At 51.8% G+C, this 22,374-nt stretch overlaps 2 protein-coding genes and 1 pseudogene across 5 annotated transcripts in view; 1 reads left to right on the plus strand and 2 right to left on the minus strand.

Annotated features, from left to right (window-relative positions):
• The window catches only part of MTA3 (metastasis associated 1 family member 3), a 155,343-nt gene extending 146,141 nt beyond the window's left edge, over positions 1–9,202 (plus strand). The window contains exons 17-18 of one of the 4 annotated variants that reach the window (XR_011076632.1): positions 7,701–7,774; positions 8,571–9,202. Coding sequence is in view for 3 of the 4 variants with exons in the window: in XM_068564747.1 (XP_068420848.1) it covers positions 8,571–8,596 (26 nt within the window). In the remaining variant the exon portion in view is untranslated. Of the gene's footprint in view, positions 1–4,827; positions 4,892–7,700; positions 7,864–8,570 lie in introns of those variants that run through there. The other 3 variants (XM_068564747.1, XM_068564749.1, XM_068564748.1) reach the window with 3 other exon arrangements.
• Positions 743–1,446, minus strand: LOC137778103 (hepatic leukemia factor pseudogene; annotated as a pseudogene).
• A 10,552-nt stretch (positions 9,203–19,754) lies between the features above and the next one.
• On the minus strand, positions 19,755–21,389 carry OXER1 (oxoeicosanoid receptor 1). Its single transcript, XM_068564641.1, is given in 5 exon segments — positions 19,755–20,732; positions 20,734–20,810; positions 20,813–21,097; positions 21,100–21,178; positions 21,180–21,389. Coding segments are annotated over 5 exon segments (1,098 nt in total). The 5' UTR covers positions 21,279–21,389; the 3' UTR covers positions 19,755–20,174.
• Positions 21,390–22,374: the final 985 nt, after the last annotated feature.

Raw genomic sequence — 22,374 nt, forward strand, 5'->3', positions numbered from 1 at the left:
TAAAATAAATTTATTTATTTTCGGCTGCATTGTGTCTTTGTTGCTGCGCGTGGGCTTTCTCTAGTTGCGGCGAGCGGGGGCTACTCTTCTGTGCGGTGAGGGGGCTTCTCATTGCGGTGGCTTCTCTCGTTGCGGAACACAGCCTCTAGGCGTGCGGGCTTCAGTAGTTGTGGCTCACAGGCTCTATAGTGCAGGCTCAGTAGTTGTGGCACACGGGCTTAGTTGCTCCGCGGCATGTGGGATCTTCCCCGGCCAGGGCTCGAACCTGTGTCCCCTGCATTGGCAGGCGGATTCTTTTTTTTTTTTTTGGCTGCGTTGGGTCTTCGTTGCTGCGCTCGGGCTTTCTCTAGTCACAGCGAGCGGCGGCTAGTACTCTTCTTTGCGGTGCGCAGGCTTCTCATTGCGGTGGCTTCTCTTGTTGCAGAGCATGGGCTCTAGGGCGCACGGGCTTCAGTAGTTGTGGCACACGGGCTCAGTAGTTGTGGCTCGCGGGCTCCAGAGCACAGGCTCAGTAGTTCTGGCGCACGGGCTTAGTTGCTCTGCAGCATGTGGGATCTTCCCGGACCAGGGCTCGAACCTGTGTCCCCTGCATTGGCTGACAGATTCTTAACCACTGCGCCACCAGGGGAGTCCCTGCTGGTGGATTCTTAATCATTGTGCCACCAGGGAAGTCCCCAAACCTGGACATTTTATGATTCTGCATCACCGAAGGTAATCTGAGGTATTGGATGACAGCAGTGACTTAAATCTGCCAGGTACTTTTTCGTCCAGTGCTCTTCAGATCATCTGGGATGAAGACTGCGAGCTTTCTTAATCACGGGCTGTGGCTTCAGTTCTTCCTCAGAGAACTTGGCGTTTGCGAGGGTCAAACATTTCCTGCCCGGGGATGCTGGAGAGGGCAAGGTCGGCCGGGTCTGGCTCATAGCCCACCGGGACCTGGATGGTGTCAGGGTCAATGGGGCTCGGAGTATTGCGGTTGGCTGGCAACAGCTGGTCTGGTCTGATGGGGCTCTGCATGCAGTTTGGGGGTGGGATGCCAGAGTGAATGGGTGCAGAGGTCCGACTGCTGAGGTCCATGACGGAGGGGGCAGCTGAGGAAGCCGGCTGCGGCCCGGGAGGGTGAGGGCTGTGGTCATGCTGAGACGGCCTGGGGGGAACGCCATTTTCCGACAAAAACTCCTCCACGTCCATGTATTCCACCTGGAAAGTATCTCCGTCATAGGGAAGGGTTTTGTCCCATAAGGTGGGTCCCAAGAATGCTGACTGGGGGACCGCCGGGCTCTTACTCTCATCATCCAGCTTCTTTTCCTTGTCTTTATCTTTACTAAATGCGTCTTCGTGATGAAGGGGGAGCTTCAGCGGGTTCTCCAGCAAGGACCTGAGCACGCCGTAGGGAGGCAGGATAAAGGTGGGATTCAGTGGGAGCGGTCGGGACATTTTCTCCATCGCTCTGCACTCAAATTTTTTTTTTTTTCTTGAAAAAAAAACAACCCCAACCTCCCCCCAAAATGTTGCTGAGCTGCTTCCTCCGTCCTTTGCCAAAAGTTCTCTCTTTCAAGGCGGTGGAGACAAGGGAGGAAAAAAAATTACCTATGTCTTTATAAATACATCTGCATAAAAATAGAAAAACAAAAAACTTTCGGGTTCCCAGTGCAGTCCCCAGGGAGCGCGCCAAGTGCCCGCGGGCTCCTCCACGACGTGCAGGATGCTCTCACTTGCTTCGAACCCCTCGTCTTGTAAAATGTTCAAAGTTGAGAAAAGGGGAAAAAAAAGACGCAGACGGCTGCAGAGGGCGGAAGGCACCGCACCGCCCGGCGGCATCGCGCCCTTCCCTCTCCCCCGTCCCCCTTCCCGTCCCACCCCTCCCCCTCCCACCCCTGCGCCCTCCCACCCCCCCCACCCCCCCTGCGCCAGCGGCCGCTGCTCCCCCCGCGCTCCGCAGCCCCGCCGCCCACAGTCTCTTTAGATCCCAGTGAAGAAGTGAGCAGAAGTCTTCCGAATCTGCAGAGCCCCAGGGGCAATGAAAATGGAAGGATTTGTCACAGCCTAGTTGATCTGGAGACTCCCACTGGGTTTATTTTAAGCTTCCCAACCTTGCTCATTATTTTCCTTCAGTGTTTCCTGTTTTCCCTTCCAGATGACTGAGCACTCTTTAAGCTCAGAAAACATCTGAGTTATAATTTATGCATTTTCCTCCCTCAACCAAATATTTATTTTTATCAGCGACTATTTACATATACATGAATATGAAAAGTAATTAATGTAAAACTGAAGAGCAAGCTTGAAGGCAGCTTTGTTATTAGATGGAGCTTCCTAAGAAGATATCAGAGAAGACCCTTTCCGTGATGGTCTGATTGCAGCGGCACTGAGCGCCTACAGGAGCCCCTCTGGGGCAGTCAGTGAGCAAGGCCAAGAGCGAGTCCTGGGGAAATAGAGCTGATTACATTTAAGGCATCTGGGACCAGACAGCAGAAAAAAGGAGCAAAATGTTGGACCTCCTGCATTGCTCTTCTAATTTTCTTCTTGTTTCTCTCCAGTTTTCTTTCCCTGCGTCTTTTTTCTCTACTTTCTGGAGAGTACTACTTTACTCAACTTTATATTCCAACCAGATTTGTCTAATTTCTCCCTTTAAGTCTGCCAATTTTTACTTCATGTAATTTTGAAATTCTGTTATTGGGTATGTAGTTAGAATTTTTATGTCTTTTTGACCTTTTTATCACTATGAAATGAACCTTTTTATTTCTGTTAAATTCATCTATTTTGTCTGATATTAATATGAACACACCAGTTTTCTTTTTCTCCTGTTTTTAGTTTTTTTTTTAAAGGTTTAAAAATAGCCTTTTATTTTTCACATACACAGACACACACAGACATACACACACGTACATGTATGTATGCATGCATTTTTTTTTATGGAGAGAAAAGTTTACATTTTATTTTAGAACTGAGTCTGAAAATACATAATTACTAGAATTCCTCTTTTATGCTGCTCCTCATATATAATTTGGAAAACAATAAGATTTTTTAAAAAAAGTTTTATTGGATTATAGTTGATTTACAATATTGTGTTAGTTTCAGGTGTACAGCAAAGTAAATCTGTTACACATATAGATATCCATTCTTTTTAGATTCTTTTCCCATATAGACCATTACAGAGTATTGAGTAAAGTTCCCTGTGCTATACAGCAGGTTCTTACAAGTTACCTATTTTATATATAGTAGTGTGTATATTGTCAGTCCCAATCTGTTTTTAGTTTTATAAGTGAATTTTTCTGTTTTTATTAAACTCAGAATGATTCTTATCGCATCTCTAAAGCCAGCACATGTTGTTCCAACAGAGATTTTAAAAACCCTATAAAGCTATTTTCCATTATCATTTCTTTTTTAAAAAATAAATTTATTTATTTTTAGCTTCATTGGGTCTTCGTTGCTGTGCGCAGTCTTTCTCTAGTTGCGACGAGCAGGGGCTACTCTTCATTGTGGTGCGCGGGCTTCTCATTGCGGTGCACCCCTTTATAATCGACCCTCCTGTCCTCCCTGTCTCCCCACTTCATCCCCAGGTGGCTGCTGATCTGCTTTTTAGCACCGTAGATTAGGTTACATTTTCTAGAATTTTATATAAATGAAGTCATGCAGTATGTACTGTTTATTTGTCAGTTTGAATAATTTTTAGAGATATACAAGTTCACTGATTCTTTCTTCTGCAGTGCTGAATCTTCTATTAATCCCATCCAGTGAATTATTCATTTCAGATTTTGTATTTTTCAGTTTTAGAATTCCCATTTAGTTCTTTTATATTTCTCCTAAAAGGTACCATATTGTCACCAATTACATACATCTTTTTCTATAGATTCTTTAACATACTTAAAGTAAATACTTTAAGTCCATATCTGCTAATTCTAACATCTGAATCATCCATTAATCATCTTCTACTGACTGTTTTTTCTTTTGATTATGGGTTACATTTTCCTGTTTCCCATGTCTAATAATTTTTAATGAATACTGGTCAGTGTGGGTGATAAGTTGTAGAGACTCTGGATTCTGTTATTTTTCCTCTGTAGAGTATTGAGTTTTATTCTAGCAAGCAATTAAATTGGCAGATCACCTAAATTCTGTGGAGTTTTGCTTTAAAGCTTTATTAGGGCTGGTGTATTTCAATTTTGCTCCTACTTCCATGAGATTTCAATGAAACAAGACCACATTGTTTGCCCAATGTTTGCCCACTTCCTTCTAACTTGGCAGAACTTGAATTCCAAACTCTGTGTTCCCAGCACTGGACAGCTGCTGAGGTTGCTGGTTAGCCTTTTTCAGCCTTTTAGCTGATATTTTCCAACGGGCTCCTTGGAGTCTCACCTTGTGCATGTGTGGTTCCAAAGTCAGTCAGTGATTTGAGGGGAGTGTGTATGTTGATTTGGGGACTCCCCCTTCCCTGTGTCCTTCCTTTCCAGGATCTCCTCCCTCAATTTCCAGCTGTGTTGGCAGCCTCGAACTCTGATCTCTCCCTGATTCCTTAGCTCAATCAGACTGCAGCTTTCTGCTTGAACTGTATGTCTCTTGTACTGCATGGAAATGCTCACAAGGGTACGATTAAGAGTGGATCTCACCTACTCTTACCTTTTTTCAAGAGTCATATTTCTTCCAGTTTTTGCCTGATTTTGGTTGCTCTCCAGTACCTTCAAACACTTGGTTTTTATATATATATATATATTTTTTTATTTATATATGTAATATATATTATATATAAATAATATATATATTATATATAAAATATATATATATAATGTATGTATAATATATATAAAATATATATATTTTTTTGGCCCATAGCATGGCATGTGGGATCTTAGTTCCTCGACCAGGGATCGAACTCGTGCCCCCTGTGGTGGAAGCACGGACTCTTAACAACTGGACCACCAGGGAAGTACCTGCTTTTTATATTTTATACAGAGTTTATCATTGTTTTTGGCTGGAGGGTTAGTCCAAGATAAATTAGCCCACGATTAAAGGAAGCAGAACTCTTCAGTTCTTCTACAGGCTCTCTACCAAATCCCTTGGTTCTCTCAATTTATTTTTTAATAGTATACTGTTTGTCTTTTGTGGATACTGTATCTTTCCTTACTTCTTTGAGGATATTAATGATAGTGTTTTTCATTTCTTGAGTTTTCTTCTCCATGAATAATCTATTTCATCCAATTTGCATTCTTCTCTTTGTTTGTTTTGGTCTCTAATATTTGTGTTAGAGGTTTCTTCCTGGTGACCTTTGGTTGTGTAATAATGTTTAAGAGTAGGAGACTAAAATAAGATGAAAGCTCTGTGCTTGAGCCTATAGTGCACTTCACAGTATGGTGATCAGGCTGAGCTGTTTGTTGGGTGGCCCAAATGTCAATATCTTCAGGTCTTTTTCTACAGACGGGTCAAGTTTCCCAGAGAAGATTCTTCCCATCTATCTGAGTCCATTCAGGCTGCTGTAACAAAATACTACAGTTGGGTGGCTTAGAAACAACAGAAATTTGTCACAGTTCTAGAGGCAGGGAAGTCTAAGATCAGGGTGCCAGCACGGTTGGGTTCTGGAGAAGGCCCTATTCCAGGTTGCAGACTGCCATCTTCTTGCTGTGTCATCACATGATGAAAGGAGCTAGGGAGCATGTGGGGTCTCTTTTATAAGAGCATTAATCCCATTCATGAGGGTTATACCCTCATGATCTAAGCACTTCGCAAAGGCTCTACCTTCTAATACCATCATATTGGGCATTAGGATTTCAACATACGAATTTTGTGGGACACGGACATTCAGACCACAGCGCAGTCTCTTTTCCAGAGAATAAAGTTTTGGCTACCTGCTTTCTGGGAACTCAAGGAGAAGAAGGCTGGCGGTCTCACCATTCAGTAGGCATATGTTCACTTGATCCCTCAGTTTGGGGATCGGTAGCTCTGCCCTCAACTGCGCTTGGTGCCTTAGACCTGAGACCCTCTGTTTGGTCCTCTTTAGAGAATAAACATCCAGACTTATGGGAGGTGGGCAGTTGCCTAGGGGTATGGAGTCAGGAGAGCTTCTGGGAGTCCAGCAGCTTCTCAAACAGCCTTCAACTAACCCTTACTGCAGTCTCTCTCCCCCACTTCCAGAGGTGTCTGGTGTCAGTTCCTTTGTATAAACTGGGTTCTCAGCTTTTCACACTGCCAGCTTCAGCTTTGGCTTTCTTGAGTGCCTAGTCTGTTGTCACTTATTTATCTGCTTTCTGGGCTCCAAAATCCTGATAATGGTTTCTCCTCTGGGTTTTAGAAGGGAGGGAAATTAACTCAGACACCAGTAGCTGGAAACCTTAAAAAAGGTTGTTCCCATTGCATCAGTTGGTTAGAGCGCAGAATCTCCAAGTCCATGGACTTTATGTACTTCTTTTTTTTTTTTTTTTAATTAATTTATTTATTTTTGGCTGTGTTGGGTCTTCGTTTCTGTGCGAGGGCTTTCTCTAGCTGCGGCAAGCAGGGGCCATTCTTCATCGCGGTGCGCGGGCCTCTCACTATCGCGGCCTCTCTTGTTGCGGAGCACAGGCTCCAGACGCACAGGCTCAGCAGTTGTGGCTCACGGGCGGGGCCGGTTGCTCCGTGGCATGTGGGATCTTCCCAGACCAGGGCTCGAACCCGTGTCCCCTGCATTGGCAGGCAGACTCTCAACCACTGCGCCACCAGGGAAGCCCCTTTATGTACTTCTGAATAGTCAAACCAAAAGGGAGAATTTTGTAAAAAAAATAAAAAATAAAAAAGTGCTTATGAATCAGGGTTAGTATAGACAAAAGTAGCGTATGCAGATTGACACATTTGAGAATTTATTTATAAGCATAAAGGGAAATGATTTGGGCTACATCATCTAGGAAGGAGACCTGAGAATGGGTATAGATCTTTTCCTGGGGCCCTCTGCCATGCTGGGGGCCTTTGTATCTGGGACCCTGCACGTGGCTCTGGTTCCTTGCTTCATGGAAACACAGTGGGGCTGAGGAAGCTTTGAGCAGGGAGACGTGAAGCGGTACAAGGGCAAGTGGTAAGCACTGGGATTCTTCAGCCCAGAATGCAAAGAGGTGACATATTTCAACTTAAAACCATGGCCAGTGTGGAGAAGGCAGGTGTGATGCCAGATCCCGATGCCAGATCCTGTATGCCAGATCCCGAGCTGCTGGGAGGAGAGTGTTGCTTTTGAACCTGGAGCAGGTAAGTTTAGCACAGATAGAAGAAAGCATAATTTGCCATGGCAGGTCAGAAACTTGGAAAACTATTTACAAGCGACTCTTCTGGCAGATGGCTTAATTCCATAGGGGGGTGGACAAAAAGAGAGAGGCTTCTGAGAGATACTGGAGATACTGACACACACATAACCCTTAATTTAGACACTGAAGAAGGCAGTATGCTCTTACTGGGATGGATGGAGAATGGGGCGGCTTGGAGTAGTAGGAAAAACTTGACCTGAATTAAGAAGATCTGAGTTCAAACCCTGACTCCTCAACTTACTCGCCCTGTGACCTTGAGCAAGTTCCTAACCTTTCTGACTCTCACAATGTTCTGGTGAGAGTTAAATAAGGCAGTTCCATAACCTATCAGTAAAGCAAGTTAGCCCAGTCCTGAACTGAATTGTCTGGGTTTTAATTTAACACATATGTGCTGAGCCCTATCAAATACCAGGCTGTGTGCATATATCTCCCCTATTCTAGAAAGGCTCATGAAGTGAAGGCGCAGCTCTGCTCTATCCTGCAGACCTTCCTCAGGATGGCGGGAGGCTGTGAAGGTGAGCGTCCCTGTGTCCTAACCCTGTGTCCTCTTCTGGTTGCAGAGCATGTGATGAGAGAGAGTATCTGAGCCCTGCCTTGGCCCGAGCAGCTGATCCCATCTCAGCAGACACCCCCCACTTCCCTCCTAGCCACTTTCCTGATAACCGAGCAGAAGTTTTCACAACCTACTGTGTAACACCAGATGGTGACGTAGTTTGCCAGCACTTCTGTTTTTCATTTACTTGTTTCTCTTGAGAGTGTCTGGATGCCCAGCTCTGGGACAGGAGAGTTGAAGGTTTGGGGGCAAGTGGAGGGGGTGGGAACGACAGACACTGTGACAGTGTGGGTGTTTGAGTTCACTCCCCTTCTGCAGAAAAATATGTCCCTAGCCTCTGAGTGCCCACATCATATGATTAATTGTGGTTACCTAGGATCAGGGTGTGCCTCCTGCAGGCCAGTTGTGTTCCCCATTTCTCAGCATCCGGTCAGAGAGGTTCCGTGATGTTGCTCTGATACGCATGTCAGCACTTGCCTGGTGTGTTGCAGCGCCTTGCCGGTAACCACGACACCTACCCATCCAAATCCCAGCTTTTAAGGTACTTCAGTGTCATTCACATATCTTCTTGGCCTCAATTAAACTTTCCTTATGTCCACCCCTAAACGACATTGCGAGCTTTCATTTGAATCAATGCCCAGCCTCCTTTCCTTGAAGGTTGTGATGATGGTGGTGGGAGGCCTGATCCACCCTTCCTCTCACCTTGCCTCCGCCATCGGAACCTGTTTAACTTCGACCCTGTTTCTTTCCTTTTCCAGAATTCACATGCTGCGTGTCAGACTGAGCTATCCCTGTTTAATCCTATAATCCAAGACTTGCTACTCTGTCCTGCTGATGTTTACGGCCATGCCACGAGGCAGCCCCTTTCCCAGAGCATTTCAGTGGGAGACCTCCACGCGCCCCATGGAGACTCGATGGGGCAGGGGAAGAGACTGCAGGAGTGTACGTCCCCAAGGCTGTGTCTCCTCGTGTGAATCAGTGTCACCTTGCTTTCCTCTCAGAGACCTCGCTGCCCCAGGGGGGACCTGCCTGGGGAATCGAGGGGCTCGGGGAGCCACTCCGCGTCCCCGCTTCTCCGGCGCTCCGCACCCTGGGCACTGCGGCTCCTGGGGCAGTGGGGCTGCTGCGGGCTCAGAGCCGCTGCTGCCCTGCATGTGCCAGCTCAGCTCTGTCATCAGCTGTGTGGATGTGTACACGAGGGACATGGCATCTTTCTGAATGGATTTTTCTTAAGAAATGTGCCAGTGTTTATGCAGTTCACGATATTTCCTCACATCCTTGCTGTCACTGTCACTCAGCTTTTTCTCAAGAGGCTTCATTCCCCATTTTTTTAATGGGGAAATTTTTTCCTTCACCCCTTGTGTCCTGTATTTGACCCCCCCCCACCCCCACCCCCACCCCCGCCAAGGTACAGAATTACCTGCGGTTCTGACAAAACATAAGAAAGTCATCTTTGGGAAGCCTGTGCACTCTTCATGTCCTCTGTACTTGTCTTTGGAGAGCGGTTGGCCTTCTGCTGGGTTCCATGCAGCTCCAGCAAGAGCAGGTGTTAGCCTGAGCTGAGTGTGGGTATCGCTGTGACCAGCCATCGTGTCCTGCCCTGTTCCTTCACAGCCAAACCAGCTGACGAGCAGCTGCAGCCAGGTCGGCCCTTCTGTGAGTCTCATTCACCCAGGCTGATTTTAAGCAGATGGGGTCTGTGTGGCCTAGAAGGGTGAAGTGAGAGAACTGTGTCTGCGGGTGAGTCTGTGTGTATGACACCATAAGCGCCCCCGACCCTTCCAACCCAAACATATCTGTAAGCCCCTGTGCCTAGGCCCCGGGAGACCTGCCTGCGACCTGGTTTCTACTGTCTGCGCTCGGCACTGGCCCTGCTGGCATCACAGGCAGAGTGCTCTGCGGCTCTGTGTACACAGCCGCGGGGACAGGAATAACTTAGTGCCCCATTGGCTCCCTGAGCAGGTGTGAGTCTGGCCACTCCCCTGCCTCTGTTTGCAGGTTCAGGCTGCAGGGCACAGGGTCCCAGCAGCGTGGAAGACAGCTGGAGTTTGACCTCCCAGCCATCCCTGGAGTCTGCAGCTGGGAGACAGCTGGGTGGCTGGTAGTAGGTGCCCCGCACAGCCAGGTGGTTGCAGGACAGAGTGGCTCCAATTGAGTTGAACACCCCACCGCCACCCAAGCCGAGTGCGGTATCCCTAAAATGACGATGACACTCTAGATGTCTAGATCCTCAGAGGGTGGGTTCAGCTCAGCAGAGAGGATGTGATGTGTGATGGCTGAGGGCGACTCTCGGGGCTTGAGCCGCCTTTTCCTTTTCCAGTCTTGCAGTCGTCGTGGCTCCTCTTCCCAGGAGGGGTCGGTTCTCGTCTTAGGCTTTGGCGGGGTGACCCTGGGGACATTCTCACCACTGCCAACTCCTGGAGCTGTTCCGGCTCTTGGCTTGGGGCCCCGTGGGTGGGCCTGTGTCAGAGGTGCTCAGTGAGCTGGGCAGGGTGGCAGGCATTGCCCTCGGGGTCCCACAGAGAAGCTCTTTCTGAAAAGACCCAGGGAGAGAAGGCAACCAGCTCTCGCATCACCTGTCATGTGCCACGTTCTCCTCTAAAGAAAGAGACACGACAAAGCTGTGTCCCTGTGCCCTGCCCTGGATTTGTTGTGCACATGGACATAGAAGGTGGAATGACTCCCTCACCCTTTCCCTTTCCTCTCCTGACCCACGTGAAATGGTGATTTGTGGTTAAAGGAGCAATTAGCCGCCCGTGACTCTGCTGTCAGCTTTTTGGGGGGAGGCCCTCCTTCCCCAGGCCAGGAGATTTAGAGACCGGGGCCAGGCCGGGTCTGAAGGAAGAAGAGGGAGGCCTAGCCCGGTTCCAGTTCATGTTTAGCTGTGGGACAAGTGCAGCTCATTTTGAACCACAGGAAGTTCTTCCTTCACCGTATAGTAAAAGCTCCTGGTTCTGCAGCCCCGTCCTCCTTCAGGGAGGATGCTGAAGATCTCATGCTCTCACTTCACCTCTGCAAAGTCCCCCAACATTGAACCTCCAGGGAATGGAGGAGGGACGCCAGGGAGCCTCTAGTAATCTGCCTTTGCCACCTGAGCAGTTGGTGTGGAGAGGGTTTCCCAGCCAACCCCTTTCTTGGGGCCGCAGTGTCACCATTGTAGGTGTCAGTGGCATGTCACCACTGTGAGCAGTGAGCTTGTGGGGTGACATGCAGAACCTGTGTGTACAGCTCCCAGCAGACGTGCACTGTGGTGCTGTGCTGAGCCTGGTCTGTGCTCCCTTGGACAAGCATGCAGAAGCCCGCAAGCCATCTTCCCTCTCCCCCCGTCATCGCCCGCCCCCACTGCATCCCCAGGGTGGTGCAAGGGAGGGAGACACAGCGGTTTTTAGCTTGCCTCTCACAACTGTACCTAGTCCCCAACCTGGTTTCTGTCGGCCTCCAGCCAGGAAAACAGAATCAGTCTGTGTATTTAAAACAGGGGTTTGGGGGCTTCCCTGGTGGCGCAGTGGTTAAGAATCCGCCTGCCAGTGCAGGGGACACGGGTTCGAGCCCTGGTCCAGGAAGATGCCACGTGCCGCGGAGCAACCAAGCCCGTGCGCCACAACTACTGAGCTTGTGTGCCACAACTACTGAAGCCCACGTGCCTAGAGCCCGTGCTCCGCAACAAGAGAAGCCACCGCAATGAGAAACCCGTGCACCACAGCGAAGAGTAGCCCCCTCTTGCTGCAACTAGAGAAAGCCCGGGGGCAGCAACAAAGACCCAACACAGCCAAAAATAAATAAATAAATAAAATAAATTTTTTTAAAAACCCAGAGGGGTTTTAATCCAGTGAATCGTTTAATACAGAAACAAGAAGAGCTGAGATGCCAGACAGGGGAGTGAGGGGCAACCCGGAGATGGGGAACCACAGTTGGTAGGACAGAGGGGAGAGGCCATGTTACTGGATCTCAGGGGTCACGGCCACTGGTGGGGGCCTGGGACCACAGAGAGCCAATGTGGTGGGAGCTGGAGCCATGAAGAGGCATGGTCCGTGCCAGAAACAGGTCCCTGCCTGGTCCCCCCAGGCAGAGAGGGAACAGAAATAGCCTGGCTTCTCCCTTCCTCGTGCCCTCCAGATTTCTGCAGCTGCCTCTTGTTAGCCAAACCCAGCTGGAAGCCAGCTGACCTGGGAGCTGGGGACAGGCAACCTGTGGTCAGCCTCCCACCACTCAGAGCAGAGCAGGGGAGGGTGGGGGGCACAGGTCAGAGGGCAAACAGGCCCAGGACGTGCATGGCCTTGGTCCTCTCTGTGTCATGTCCGAGCCTGGTGTTTATGTCCCATGCTGTCCTAAGACCCTGGTGAGGGTAGATGTGTTTTGTAGATTCTCTTTCGTTCTGCCTAGGCAGGAAAGTGCTTTGGGGAGGCAGGGGGTACTTTATTCTTAACACTTGTCCCAGTTTTCCTTTGGGAGGGTTTAGCCATTTAGCAGCGCCACCTCACCATTCCCCTCAGGAAAGCTGCGTCCCAGTTTTCTGCCCACCCCTCCCCATTCCTCTTCCCCCAATCTCTGGTTTTCCCTGCCAGAGAACACCAGCCCAGACCATGCATCAGTGGTCGTGAGTATTTACCCAGGATAATTCACTCAGAGCGTGATACTACAGTGTGGACTGTCTGTCTGTACGTAGATGCCATCTACTAATCAATTTGTATCCTGTTTCCAATAAATTTCTGGAAATTCTGTCTGGTTTTATGCTGCCCTTTGCTGGGACAGTGGCTCAGCTATAAGGCAGGGCGCAGGGGCAGGCCCCCAGCCCTCAGCATCAGTTGCTTCCTCCCCTGTGTGGCTCTGAGGCCAGGCAGGTTAGTCTGATGTCCCCCCAGCCACACGGAGACGCTCAGAGGCCTTTCCCCAGGGTCTGCACTTTCTTCTGCTGTCTCATAAACCACATCCTGAGGACCTGGAGGTTTCATGTGGCCAGGCTGCCCCAGTAGGTGGCTTTTGACCGTGTCCGCAAGGCCTGGAGGTATGAGAAGCAGCAGGCAGACCTTGCCCCATCTATCACTCTTGCGCTGCTGTGCCTAGAGCCAGGTGGAGGACGTGTGCCAGGCCGCCCCTGTGGTGAGCTGAGGGAGTGTGCTGTGCTCCCATCTGGGGCTTTGACAGTAAGGCTCCCACACCAGTGAGGTGGACGCAGGAGCTGCATGTTACGCAGATGAAGCCCAGCACCCTCTTCTGCGTTCCACCCTCCTCAGCTCTGAAAGTCAGAAGCGAACATGTCTGAGTTGACTTAAAAGGTATCAGGAGGCTGATCCAAATGCCCAACGTTCTCCACTGTTTCCCAGGCCCTGAAACTCGCTTGGTAGAAATTATTCTCTGTTGAGTAGTTTGTTGGTTCAAACCTTTTTGACTGCAGTGTAGACTGTGCCTCAGTTGCTGTGCTAGGGCCATCCTAGGCTCCCTTGAGACCCCGCCAGCCTTTGTTTGTGAGGTATGCCTGTTTGCAACCCTTGTTTGCTGGGATTTGTGAGAGATGTTTTAAAAAAAACCGATACACCAAGTTTCTTTCAAGAGCTTCACTAGAGAAGCAAGACATGCACACACGAGTTTACTGGACAGTAGAAAAGGTTGTAGGTAAGGCAAGGCTGTGCTGGTACTTGTAGGAGTCCCAGGAGAGAGGGCTCAGCAAGGCTGGCCTAGTGGTCAGGGAAGGTTTTGTGGACACAGAGGGACCCTCAAGGCAGAACACAGCAGCTCCCTCCGTGAAATCCCTAACGTCGTGGTTCTTGGTGTCTTTTTACTAAGACTTTTTTGTCTTCCCTGGCGGTCCAGTAGTAAGAATCCACCTGACAAGGCAGGGGACGCAGGTTCAATCCCTGGTCAGGGAGCTAAGATCCCACATGCCACGGGGCGACTAAGCCAGCGCGCCACAACTACGGAGCTTGCGTGCCGCAAACTACAGAGCCCACGCACCCTGGAGCCTGCACGCCACAACTAGAGAGAAGCCCGTGCGCTGCAATGAAAGATCCTGCATGCCTCAACGAGTATCCCGCGTGCCGCAACGAAGACCCGACTCAGGCAAAAATAAAGAAAGAAATAATATATAAATCTTAAAAAAAAAAAAAAAAAAAGACTTTTTATCCTGACTCAAATATCTCCGTCTTTCTGGAAGCTCACCTATAGAGTGTCACATGCCCTATCTCTCAAGGTGTACCAGCCTTAAGATCCATGGTCAGGACTGGGTTTTCATGGTCAGACTTTTTTTAAAAAATATTAATTTTCTTTATTTTTTTGGCTGCTTGGGTCTTCGTTGTGGCGTGCGGGCTTCTCTCTAGTTGTGGCACGTGGGCTCTCTCGTTGAGGCGGCTGAGCTCAGTAGTTGTGGCACACAGGCTTAGTTGCCCTGCGGCATGTGGGATCTTAGTTCCCTGACCAGGGATCAAACCCACGTCCCCTGCCCTGGAAGGCAGATTCTTTACCACTGGACTGCCAGGGAAGTCCTTGGTCAAACTTCTGAAGAGGTTTCTTCCTGATAAGTTTTATCTTCCATTTGTTCTGATCTTGTTCCTGGACTACAGGGAGTTGCTGGAGGAAACCATCCAACCTGCAGGCACTGTTGCTACCCTAGAGCTGTGAGCGCCCACCTCACCAGGCCTCTTGGGCTGCTTGCCGCGCAGCCCACTTATATGTTCTTCAGGAGCTTGTTTTCTTATTTCCAGAACCAGCTGTTCCAATCCTTTGTTACTCCTGAAGCTCTCACCCACTGAGAGGCAAGCCTCCCAAGGATCCCTTCACCTTTCTTCCCCTTGTGCCCCTCGGCCTCTAGAGGACCCTCCTGGTACCCACTTGTTGGATCCATTCCTCTCCCCACCCTCCTTAGGAGCTTGCAGTAGAGTGTCCTGACCCAGGCCAGACTGCCACTTACTACTGGATGACCTTGGGCAAGATACTCAACCTCTCTGTGCCTCAGTTTTTTCATTTGTAAGATGGGAATCATAGTATCTACCTTACAGGACTAAATAAGTTAGTGTGTGTAAAGTGCTTAGCATGGGGCCTGGGACAGAGTGTTTATTATTGCTCTGTCATCAGTCTCTCCCCTCTCTCCTCATCTTCACCCTCTCTCCCTTCTCCTCATACTGCTACACTCTCCATCCAGTCAACATCACAGAACAGTCAAACCACCACCACATCTGTCTTCTACTCAGCTTCATCTGAAGCTAGTCTTATCTCCCTTTACTAGCAAATCTGTTGAAAGAGGGAAGAGTTGTCTCCATTCCTTCAAATCTCATTAATTCCTAGACCCATTATAGTGGGTTATATGGCTTCCATTCTGCCCCCATCCCAGCCTCTCACTGAGATTGCCGTCACAAGGTCACCAGAGACCTCCCAAATGCCAAATCCAGCACGACTTTTGGTCATCCTCTTTGAGCTTTCTTGAGCGCTTGACACGGTTGTCCCCATGTAACTTTTCTTTGTACTCTTCATTACATTGACCCCTTTATTCTCCACCCAGAGCAATGCTAAGTAACATTCAGATATTACTTACAGCCATTTTCCCAGATTTTTTACAGGGATAAATTTCAGATATAGTAGTAGTCACCTGCATACCCCCTTTCCGTGTCCCTCCATTTCAGGAGCACTTTCCTTAATTTGGTGTTTCTCATCCCAATGCATGATTTTATACAATTAATACAAATGTCTGAATCCATAACCAATACAGAACATGTTTTGCATATAATTAAATTTTATACAAACAACAATCTATTACTTCTTGAAAAGCCGGGGGGTTTTTTGTTTTTGTTTTTTTTATAAATTTATTTATTTATTTTTGGCTGCTTTGGGTCTTTGTTGCTGTACACGGGTTTTCACTGGTTGCATCCAGTGGGGGCTACTCTTTGTTGAGGTGTGCGGGCTTCTCATTGCAGTGGCTTCTCTTGTTGCGGAACACGGGCTCCGGGCACGCGGGCTTCAGTAGTTGCAGCACGCGGGCTCAGTAGTTGTGGCTCGCAGGCTCTAGAGTGCAGGCTCAGTCGTTGTGGCACACGGGCTTAGTTGCTCCGCAGCATGTGGGATCTTCCCAGACCAGGGCTCGAACCCGTGTCCCCTGCATTGGCAGGTGGATTCTCAACCACTTCGCCACCAGGGAGGTCCCCGAAAAGCTGTTTTTAATAGCACAGACCATACAGTGTTAATCCAGGGTGTCGGTCCAGGATGCTTGACCAGACAGTGTCAGACACGTACTTTGGTTCTCACATCAGCTTTCTTCAGCATGCAATTAGGACTTTTGAGAATGCTTTATTCTCGCATGGGGCACTTTGCAGTCTGTCTGGGTGTTTTATGTTCGGCTTTCACCCTCATAAAAGATGGCTCTTTTTAATTTTTTTTTTTTTTTTTTTTACTTCTTTCATGCTCTTTTTTATTGTTGCATTCCTGGTTTTCTTCCTACTTAAAGGTTTCTTCTGGGCGCTTCATGGGTCTTCTTTTGTGTGTCCCTTACTTGTGGGGACTTTTTAAAGGATGGCTCTTGGTCCTCTTCATTCTCCCCCAGGTGACCCCATCCATTCCTGTAAGGTCAGCTCTCATCAGTAAGAGGGAGATTCTGAAATCCAGTCTCCAGCCCTAAGTGTGATGCTGCATGTGTTTACCTGCAGGTCCTCCAAGCCCCTCCAACTTGTCTTAACTCTGTATCTTTTCCTATGAACCTGCTCTACCACCTGTTTCTTTAATGCGTCAGTGTCCACCCATCGTCCACAAAGTTGCCTCTCTCCTTGATGTGGGCTGTGCCTCTCTGTCTGTACCTTTGCAGACTGCCGCTGCCCTTGCTTGGAATACAGACCGTTTCCTACTCAGGTCCTACTCAGGTCATCTCCCACACCCCTCACCAGTCTGTCCACACTGTTACCAGAGTAACTGATCAAAATGCAAGACAGATCATCCTCGGCTTCTTAAAAACCTCACACACACTCCCTTTCCTGCCTTATTGGGTTGTCTGCAGGACCCTCCCAAGCTCCTGAGATTGCAGGGCCCAGCCTTTCTTTCCTGCCTGTCTCCTAACTCTGTCCCTAGGCCTCCTCCTGCCTTGCCTCAGTGATCTCCTCACCCTTCCCTGCACACCGAGTCTTCTCACAGCTCTGTGCCCTTGTTCATGCCCTTCCCTATGCCAGGGATGCCGTTCCCTTTGCTACATTCCTCATCCTCCAAGACTCAGCTCACATGCATCGCCCCCTGTCACCCCCCACTCCAACCCCTGTGCTCTTGTGCTGTCATCGGTGCGTTACTACCTCGCAATCCCACTGGCTTGGGTTGCATTTGATCCGTTTGCAGGTCTCTCTCTCCCAGGCTTGGCCTGACGGGGCTCAAGGTCAGAGACCTATCGTCTGACTTTGTGGCTTAGGGTCTGGGCCGTGGTGTGTGCCCAGCAAATGCTGGATGATCGGTGGCTTCAGGCCTGTCAGCCCAGCCATGCCTGCCTACCCCCTGCACACGAGTCCCCGGGGTAAAGTCATGGAAGCCGTTTTTTCACCCCTCAAGGGGACAGCAGGTCACATTAGGAAGGGGAGAGAGGTGCTGCCCAACACGTTCACCGAATAGTGCAGCCCGTCCCAGGGACCAAAATGCTGCTATGTAGAAGCCAAATGCAGGAAATAGGGTCTCTGCTCAGCCTTGTACCACCTCCCACTCACCTTGTACCACCACAACCAGTACCCTCCCACCAGTAGAAAACGCTGCACTTCAACACAGTTTGCCCTCTCCCCTCCCCTCCCCCCATCCTTTCTCACCCCTTGTCCCCTCACCCCTCCCCGTAATAACTACCTTCCTCACTCAGTACTCTGGCATATCAGTTATTTCCATCTCTAACCCCTGGAGTTGAGCAAGGGCCAGGGTTACTGTTCCCATTTCACACATGGAGAACAAGTCCAGGGAGGGGTACAGTGGGTTGGGACCAAGGTTAGGACCAGGGGGTCCTTCCATGCAAGGAGAGTGTGGAGGCAGCCTGAAGCCCTGCTTCTCTCCCATGAGGGGACACCCAGACCCCCTTTAGAGAGTGCCTTGTCAGTGGGGAGAGCAGTCCTCAACTTCAAGCTGAGGGGCAAGAAGGATCCCGGGGAAGGTTAGGAGTGTGGGCCCAAACCCTGTGGTTTACCTGGGACTATCTCGAGGAGAGACAGCAGTGCACATAGGCCACGGGGACCATCTGGTCATTTCCCTTACATCAGGTCAGGAGAGGGAGCCCAGCTCCTGAGAGGGCGGGGGGTGGCGGTGTTGAGGGGAAGGGCCCAGGGAAGGGAGGACCAAGGAAATGGCACATGGAGCCCCATTTGCCCCTAGAGCTGCTCTGAAGCCAGGCAGGTAAAACGTGGGGAGAGATGGTATCAGAGGGAAGGTGCCTGGTGTTCATTCAGCACACACGTTAGCGCCCCTCGAGGGGGCTGCTCCACGAGAAAGTGCCCCACCCTCCGCCTCCAGGAGCGCTTGGACCTCTCATAAGAATGTCTGACGTAGAAATGACAAATCTCAGATGGGGCTGGCGCAGGCTTGGCCCGCTCCTCTCTGTGGCAGCAGAGGGTGGCGAGTCGGGAGTTCCTAGGAGTGGCTCTACCAGCGAGAAAAAGGCAGCAGCAGAGTGGAGGACTGGAGCAGGGGGCCATGTGGGGCAGAGACACCCGGGGAGCCCCCTTGGAGGGGCCTGGGCGGCACACCCATTTCCATCACTTGGTTTGGGTTCTCCGTATTTCTGTGGGTTTCTGACGGCGGCTGGTGAGTTTTCAGAAAAGGGAAGATGGCTGGAGACACACCAGGTTTTAATACCCATCCAACGTGTCCCCCAGGCCACCTCCCTCTGCCTGACACGTTCCGTCTCCCACCTCAGCATCCACAAGGCATCCACCTGCCTCCCTCCTGGGACGTGGGTGACCCTCCTGGGCCTTGGCCACCACTCCTGAGGACTTCTAACAGAGGGAGGGCATCCCTGTCCACGATATCAGAGGGTTGGACTAAGAGGATTAAAACAGTTGGGGAGAGGGGCTTTGGCCCCCATCGTCAGACCCTGTATCTGAGGCCTAGAGGCCTGTGGCTGGGGTGATGAGTAGGGAACCAGTCCCAGGCCCTTCTGTCCCCCGCAGCGGGGAGGACGTATGTCTACTGGGGGCAGATGTTCATTCTCCTGAGACGGCTATGGCTGGGGACACATGGCGTTCAGGAGGTGCATATTTGGGGCTTTAGTGGCTTCTGTGTAGCGCTTCGGAAGCCTTGAAGGCCACGCACCCCCAATGACTTCGGCTGTGGACAACAGGGCCAACCACTCCCCCCGCCAAAGAAACCCCTGATTCATGCCCAGTGCACACCTTGTGCCTGGGGGCCCCAGGTCAACAGACGTGTTAGCCCGGGTGGTCTCAGACGCTGACACAGGCGTATTGAACAGAACAGAAAGGGGGAGAGATGGGCAAAATGGCTTTGGTCCTGGGGGAGGGCGGTGAGCTTGCTCTGGTGACCTGGAGACCCCTGCCCCCATCCAGCATCCTGTCCTGGTGGGGTAGCAGCGACCACAGGTTCCAGGGCCACAGAAGGGTACTTGGGGCTGAGGAAAGCCAGGGGAGGGGGTCCAAGCCAAGCCGGGAGCCTGAACTGGATGGAGGTGGTAACTTCCCAGGCTGAAGATCCTCACGTGGTCCCGCAGGAGAGCAAGTCGGGGGCCTCCCAGGGATCCAGGTGGGCAGCCCATCCCGTGAGCCTGAGGACCTCTCCCAGGGAAGCATTCTGACTTTAAGGGCACACCGGGGCTCCAGGATCAATGTGGAAGGACAGCTTCCCCACTCTGTCCCCAGAGTGTCCCTTCATCTTGGGGAACTCACTTTGAACCCTCCTGATGCCAGAGCCAGATGGACCCAAAGATAACTTACTGGTTTTCCTTAGAACAGCTGAGGCAGCCTTGCATTTTCAAAAGGAAGTTTATTAGTATTGACAAAGACAAACTGGAGATCACAGAAAATGCGGCTGTCTAATTTCTAAAGCAAGACTTCTGCTCTCACAGTCCTTCAGCTCTGGCCCGGGCCAGGGCAGCTGTGTGGCCCTCTGCCTGAGCTGGAGTCCCGGAGCCCCTGCCTGTCTCCACCTGCCATCATGCTCTGTGCTTTGGGGACATCATCTGGGACACACGACTCCAAGCCAAGACCCTTTTCTCTCCCTGCCACCCACCTGGCTCCTGCAGATGTCCCTTGTCCAGTTGGCTGAGGGACCCTGTGCTGGCAACAGTCCAGGGAGTGACCCTGTCCCTCCAGCCCAGAGCCTGGCAGTTCTCCCTCCTGTGGTACCGCAGCAGGGCCCCCGTCCTGGGAGGGCCTTCCTGGTCAGCCCTCCTCCGAGACCTCCTGCGACGCCTCTGCCTACAGCTTCCCTGCGGCCACCACCTTCCCAGAGGGCACCCGGCGCCAGACAGAGGGCTGGTAGGTGCTCTCGTCGCTGGCGGAGGCCTGCCAGCCCTGGGTGAGGCCCAGCAGGGCCCGGCCCTGGCAGAGGAAGTTGGGGTTGAGCCTGAGGTCCAGGGCACTGTTGAGGTAGGTGAAGGCCACGGAGCCATGGAAGAGCTGCGAGCAGATGTCCAGGGTGCAGCAGGCATGCAGGCGGAAGGCCACGATGGAAGCTTTGCCGAAGATGATACTGGGCAAAAAGCAGACGGCGTAGATGGCCACGACCGCGGCCAGCGTGCACACGGCCCTCCGCGGGCCCGCCTGCACGTCCAGGCCTCGGCGGCGGATGGTGAGCATGACCTTCACGATGGCAAAGAGGATGAGCACCGGCGGCAGGAAGGATTCCAACACGAACAGGGCCTGGTGCCGGCGGAGTGAGGCCGAGGGGCTCGTGCCCAGCTGGTAACGGAGGCAGGAGTGGCTGGAATTGGTGGTCGGGAGCAGGTGCCCGTCGAGGAGCAGGATGCCCCCCCAGGAGTCCCCTGGCCGCCCGGGCGGCTGCCCACACGGAGGCCCTGCTCAGCACGTGGTGAGGCCGCACCACCTTCAGGCCGCGAGGGAGACCATGCTGGCTGAGCGGCTGGTGGCGATCACGAAGGGGCTGACTTTGCAGGCAGTGGCCCCGAAGCCCCAGGGCTCGTGGAGGAAGCAGTAGTCCACGCGAAGAGGCCGGCTGATGATCAAGAGAAAGTCGGCCACCACCAGGCTGACCAGGAACACAGTGTTGGACGTCCAGGGCCGCGCGTGGAAGCAGCAGATGAAGAAGGCCAGGCTGTTCCCCACCAGGCCCAGGACAAATTCCACGCTCAGGACTGGCGCCAGGAGGGCAGACACCACGGGGAGGAGGCCGGGTGGCCGGGAGCTGAGGCCTCTCCAGGTGACCCCAAGGCAGTGGTGAAAGCAGAGGGAGAGGAGGAGGAGGGAGAGGGAGGGAGGAAGGGAGGGAGGGAGGAAGGGAGGGAGTGAGGAGGCAGAGAGAGAAGGAAGGGGAGAGGGAGAGCTCAGGTTATGAAATGCCATGGGCTGCTTGGGCCGTGGATCTGAGAGAAGTTTCTACGGTCATCCTACCCCTGCACGAGTGTTCAAGGATTAGTGCTCGCTGTCAGCTGGCCACCACGATGACTCAGGATCCTGGGGTTTTCATCAGCATCCTCGCAGCCACTGAGAAACCCTGTGTTCCTATTTGCAGGCAAAGGGGAACCCTGCAGCCTGCCCTCCCTCCCTCCCCACCTCCCCCGGGTACAGAGTGGCCTGCCTGTGAGGTCTCTACGCTGGGCCTCGGTTGGAATCTGCGTTGCCCCTGGCAGAGGAGGATGCAGGGCTCATCAGGGTGAGTGGAGGCCCAGAGAAACCCTGAAGTGGGAGGAAGGCCCAGCTGGGGTGAGGTTGGGCCGACTGTTCACAGCCCTGAGTGGTCAGACATTGGCTTGCCTGAAGGCAGGAGCTTGTCCTGGCAACTCAGAGCCCTCCGGTTCATGCAGACCACCCTGGACCCCTCCCACCCCGTCACAGATACGGACAGGGTGGCCGCCTCCCTGCCCCCGCCAGCTCTGGCAGCAGGGACCGTGGAGCCAGCAAGACGTCGTCCTGGGGGAGGGAGGCGGGAGCCCAGTCAACACCTTGACCGTCGTGCTCACAGCCTGCTGAGAACAGCCTGCTGTACGTCCACCAGCCCGCTGTCGTTATTCCCAGATTCCTGATGCTTCCAAAGTCTGGGATGGTCCCAAGTCCACATCCGTGAGGAAGTACATCCCACAGGCAGAGGGCTCCCCTGCCAAGTTTCTACTGCCATGGCCTGGGGACATGGGGGCTTCTCCCACAAACAGAACAATCTTGAGAGTCCTCGAGGTTCCCTGCCGCCGTCCACCCCACTTAGCCGGCCATCACCCAGTACTCACTGCAGAGTGGGGAGTGGGAGGCTGCGGCTGGCTTCAGATAAGGTACCAGTCCTGCCCCCCTCTGCGTGGTACTCTCATGAGCCCATGGCGCCAGGCCTGTGGGCAGAGATGAGGGCCCGGGGCTCCTGGTAACCTGGGACAGCACCAAGAGAGGCTGTGGTTCCAGGCTCCAGGATCTGACACGCCCCGCCCCCTTGCCCCCATGCCAAATGGCTGTG

This window comes from Eschrichtius robustus, chromosome 15 (assembly GCF_028021215.1).
Source record: "Eschrichtius robustus isolate mEscRob2 chromosome 15, mEscRob2.pri, whole genome shotgun sequence".
Lineage (NCBI taxonomy): Eukaryota > Metazoa > Chordata > Mammalia > Artiodactyla > Eschrichtiidae > Eschrichtius > Eschrichtius robustus.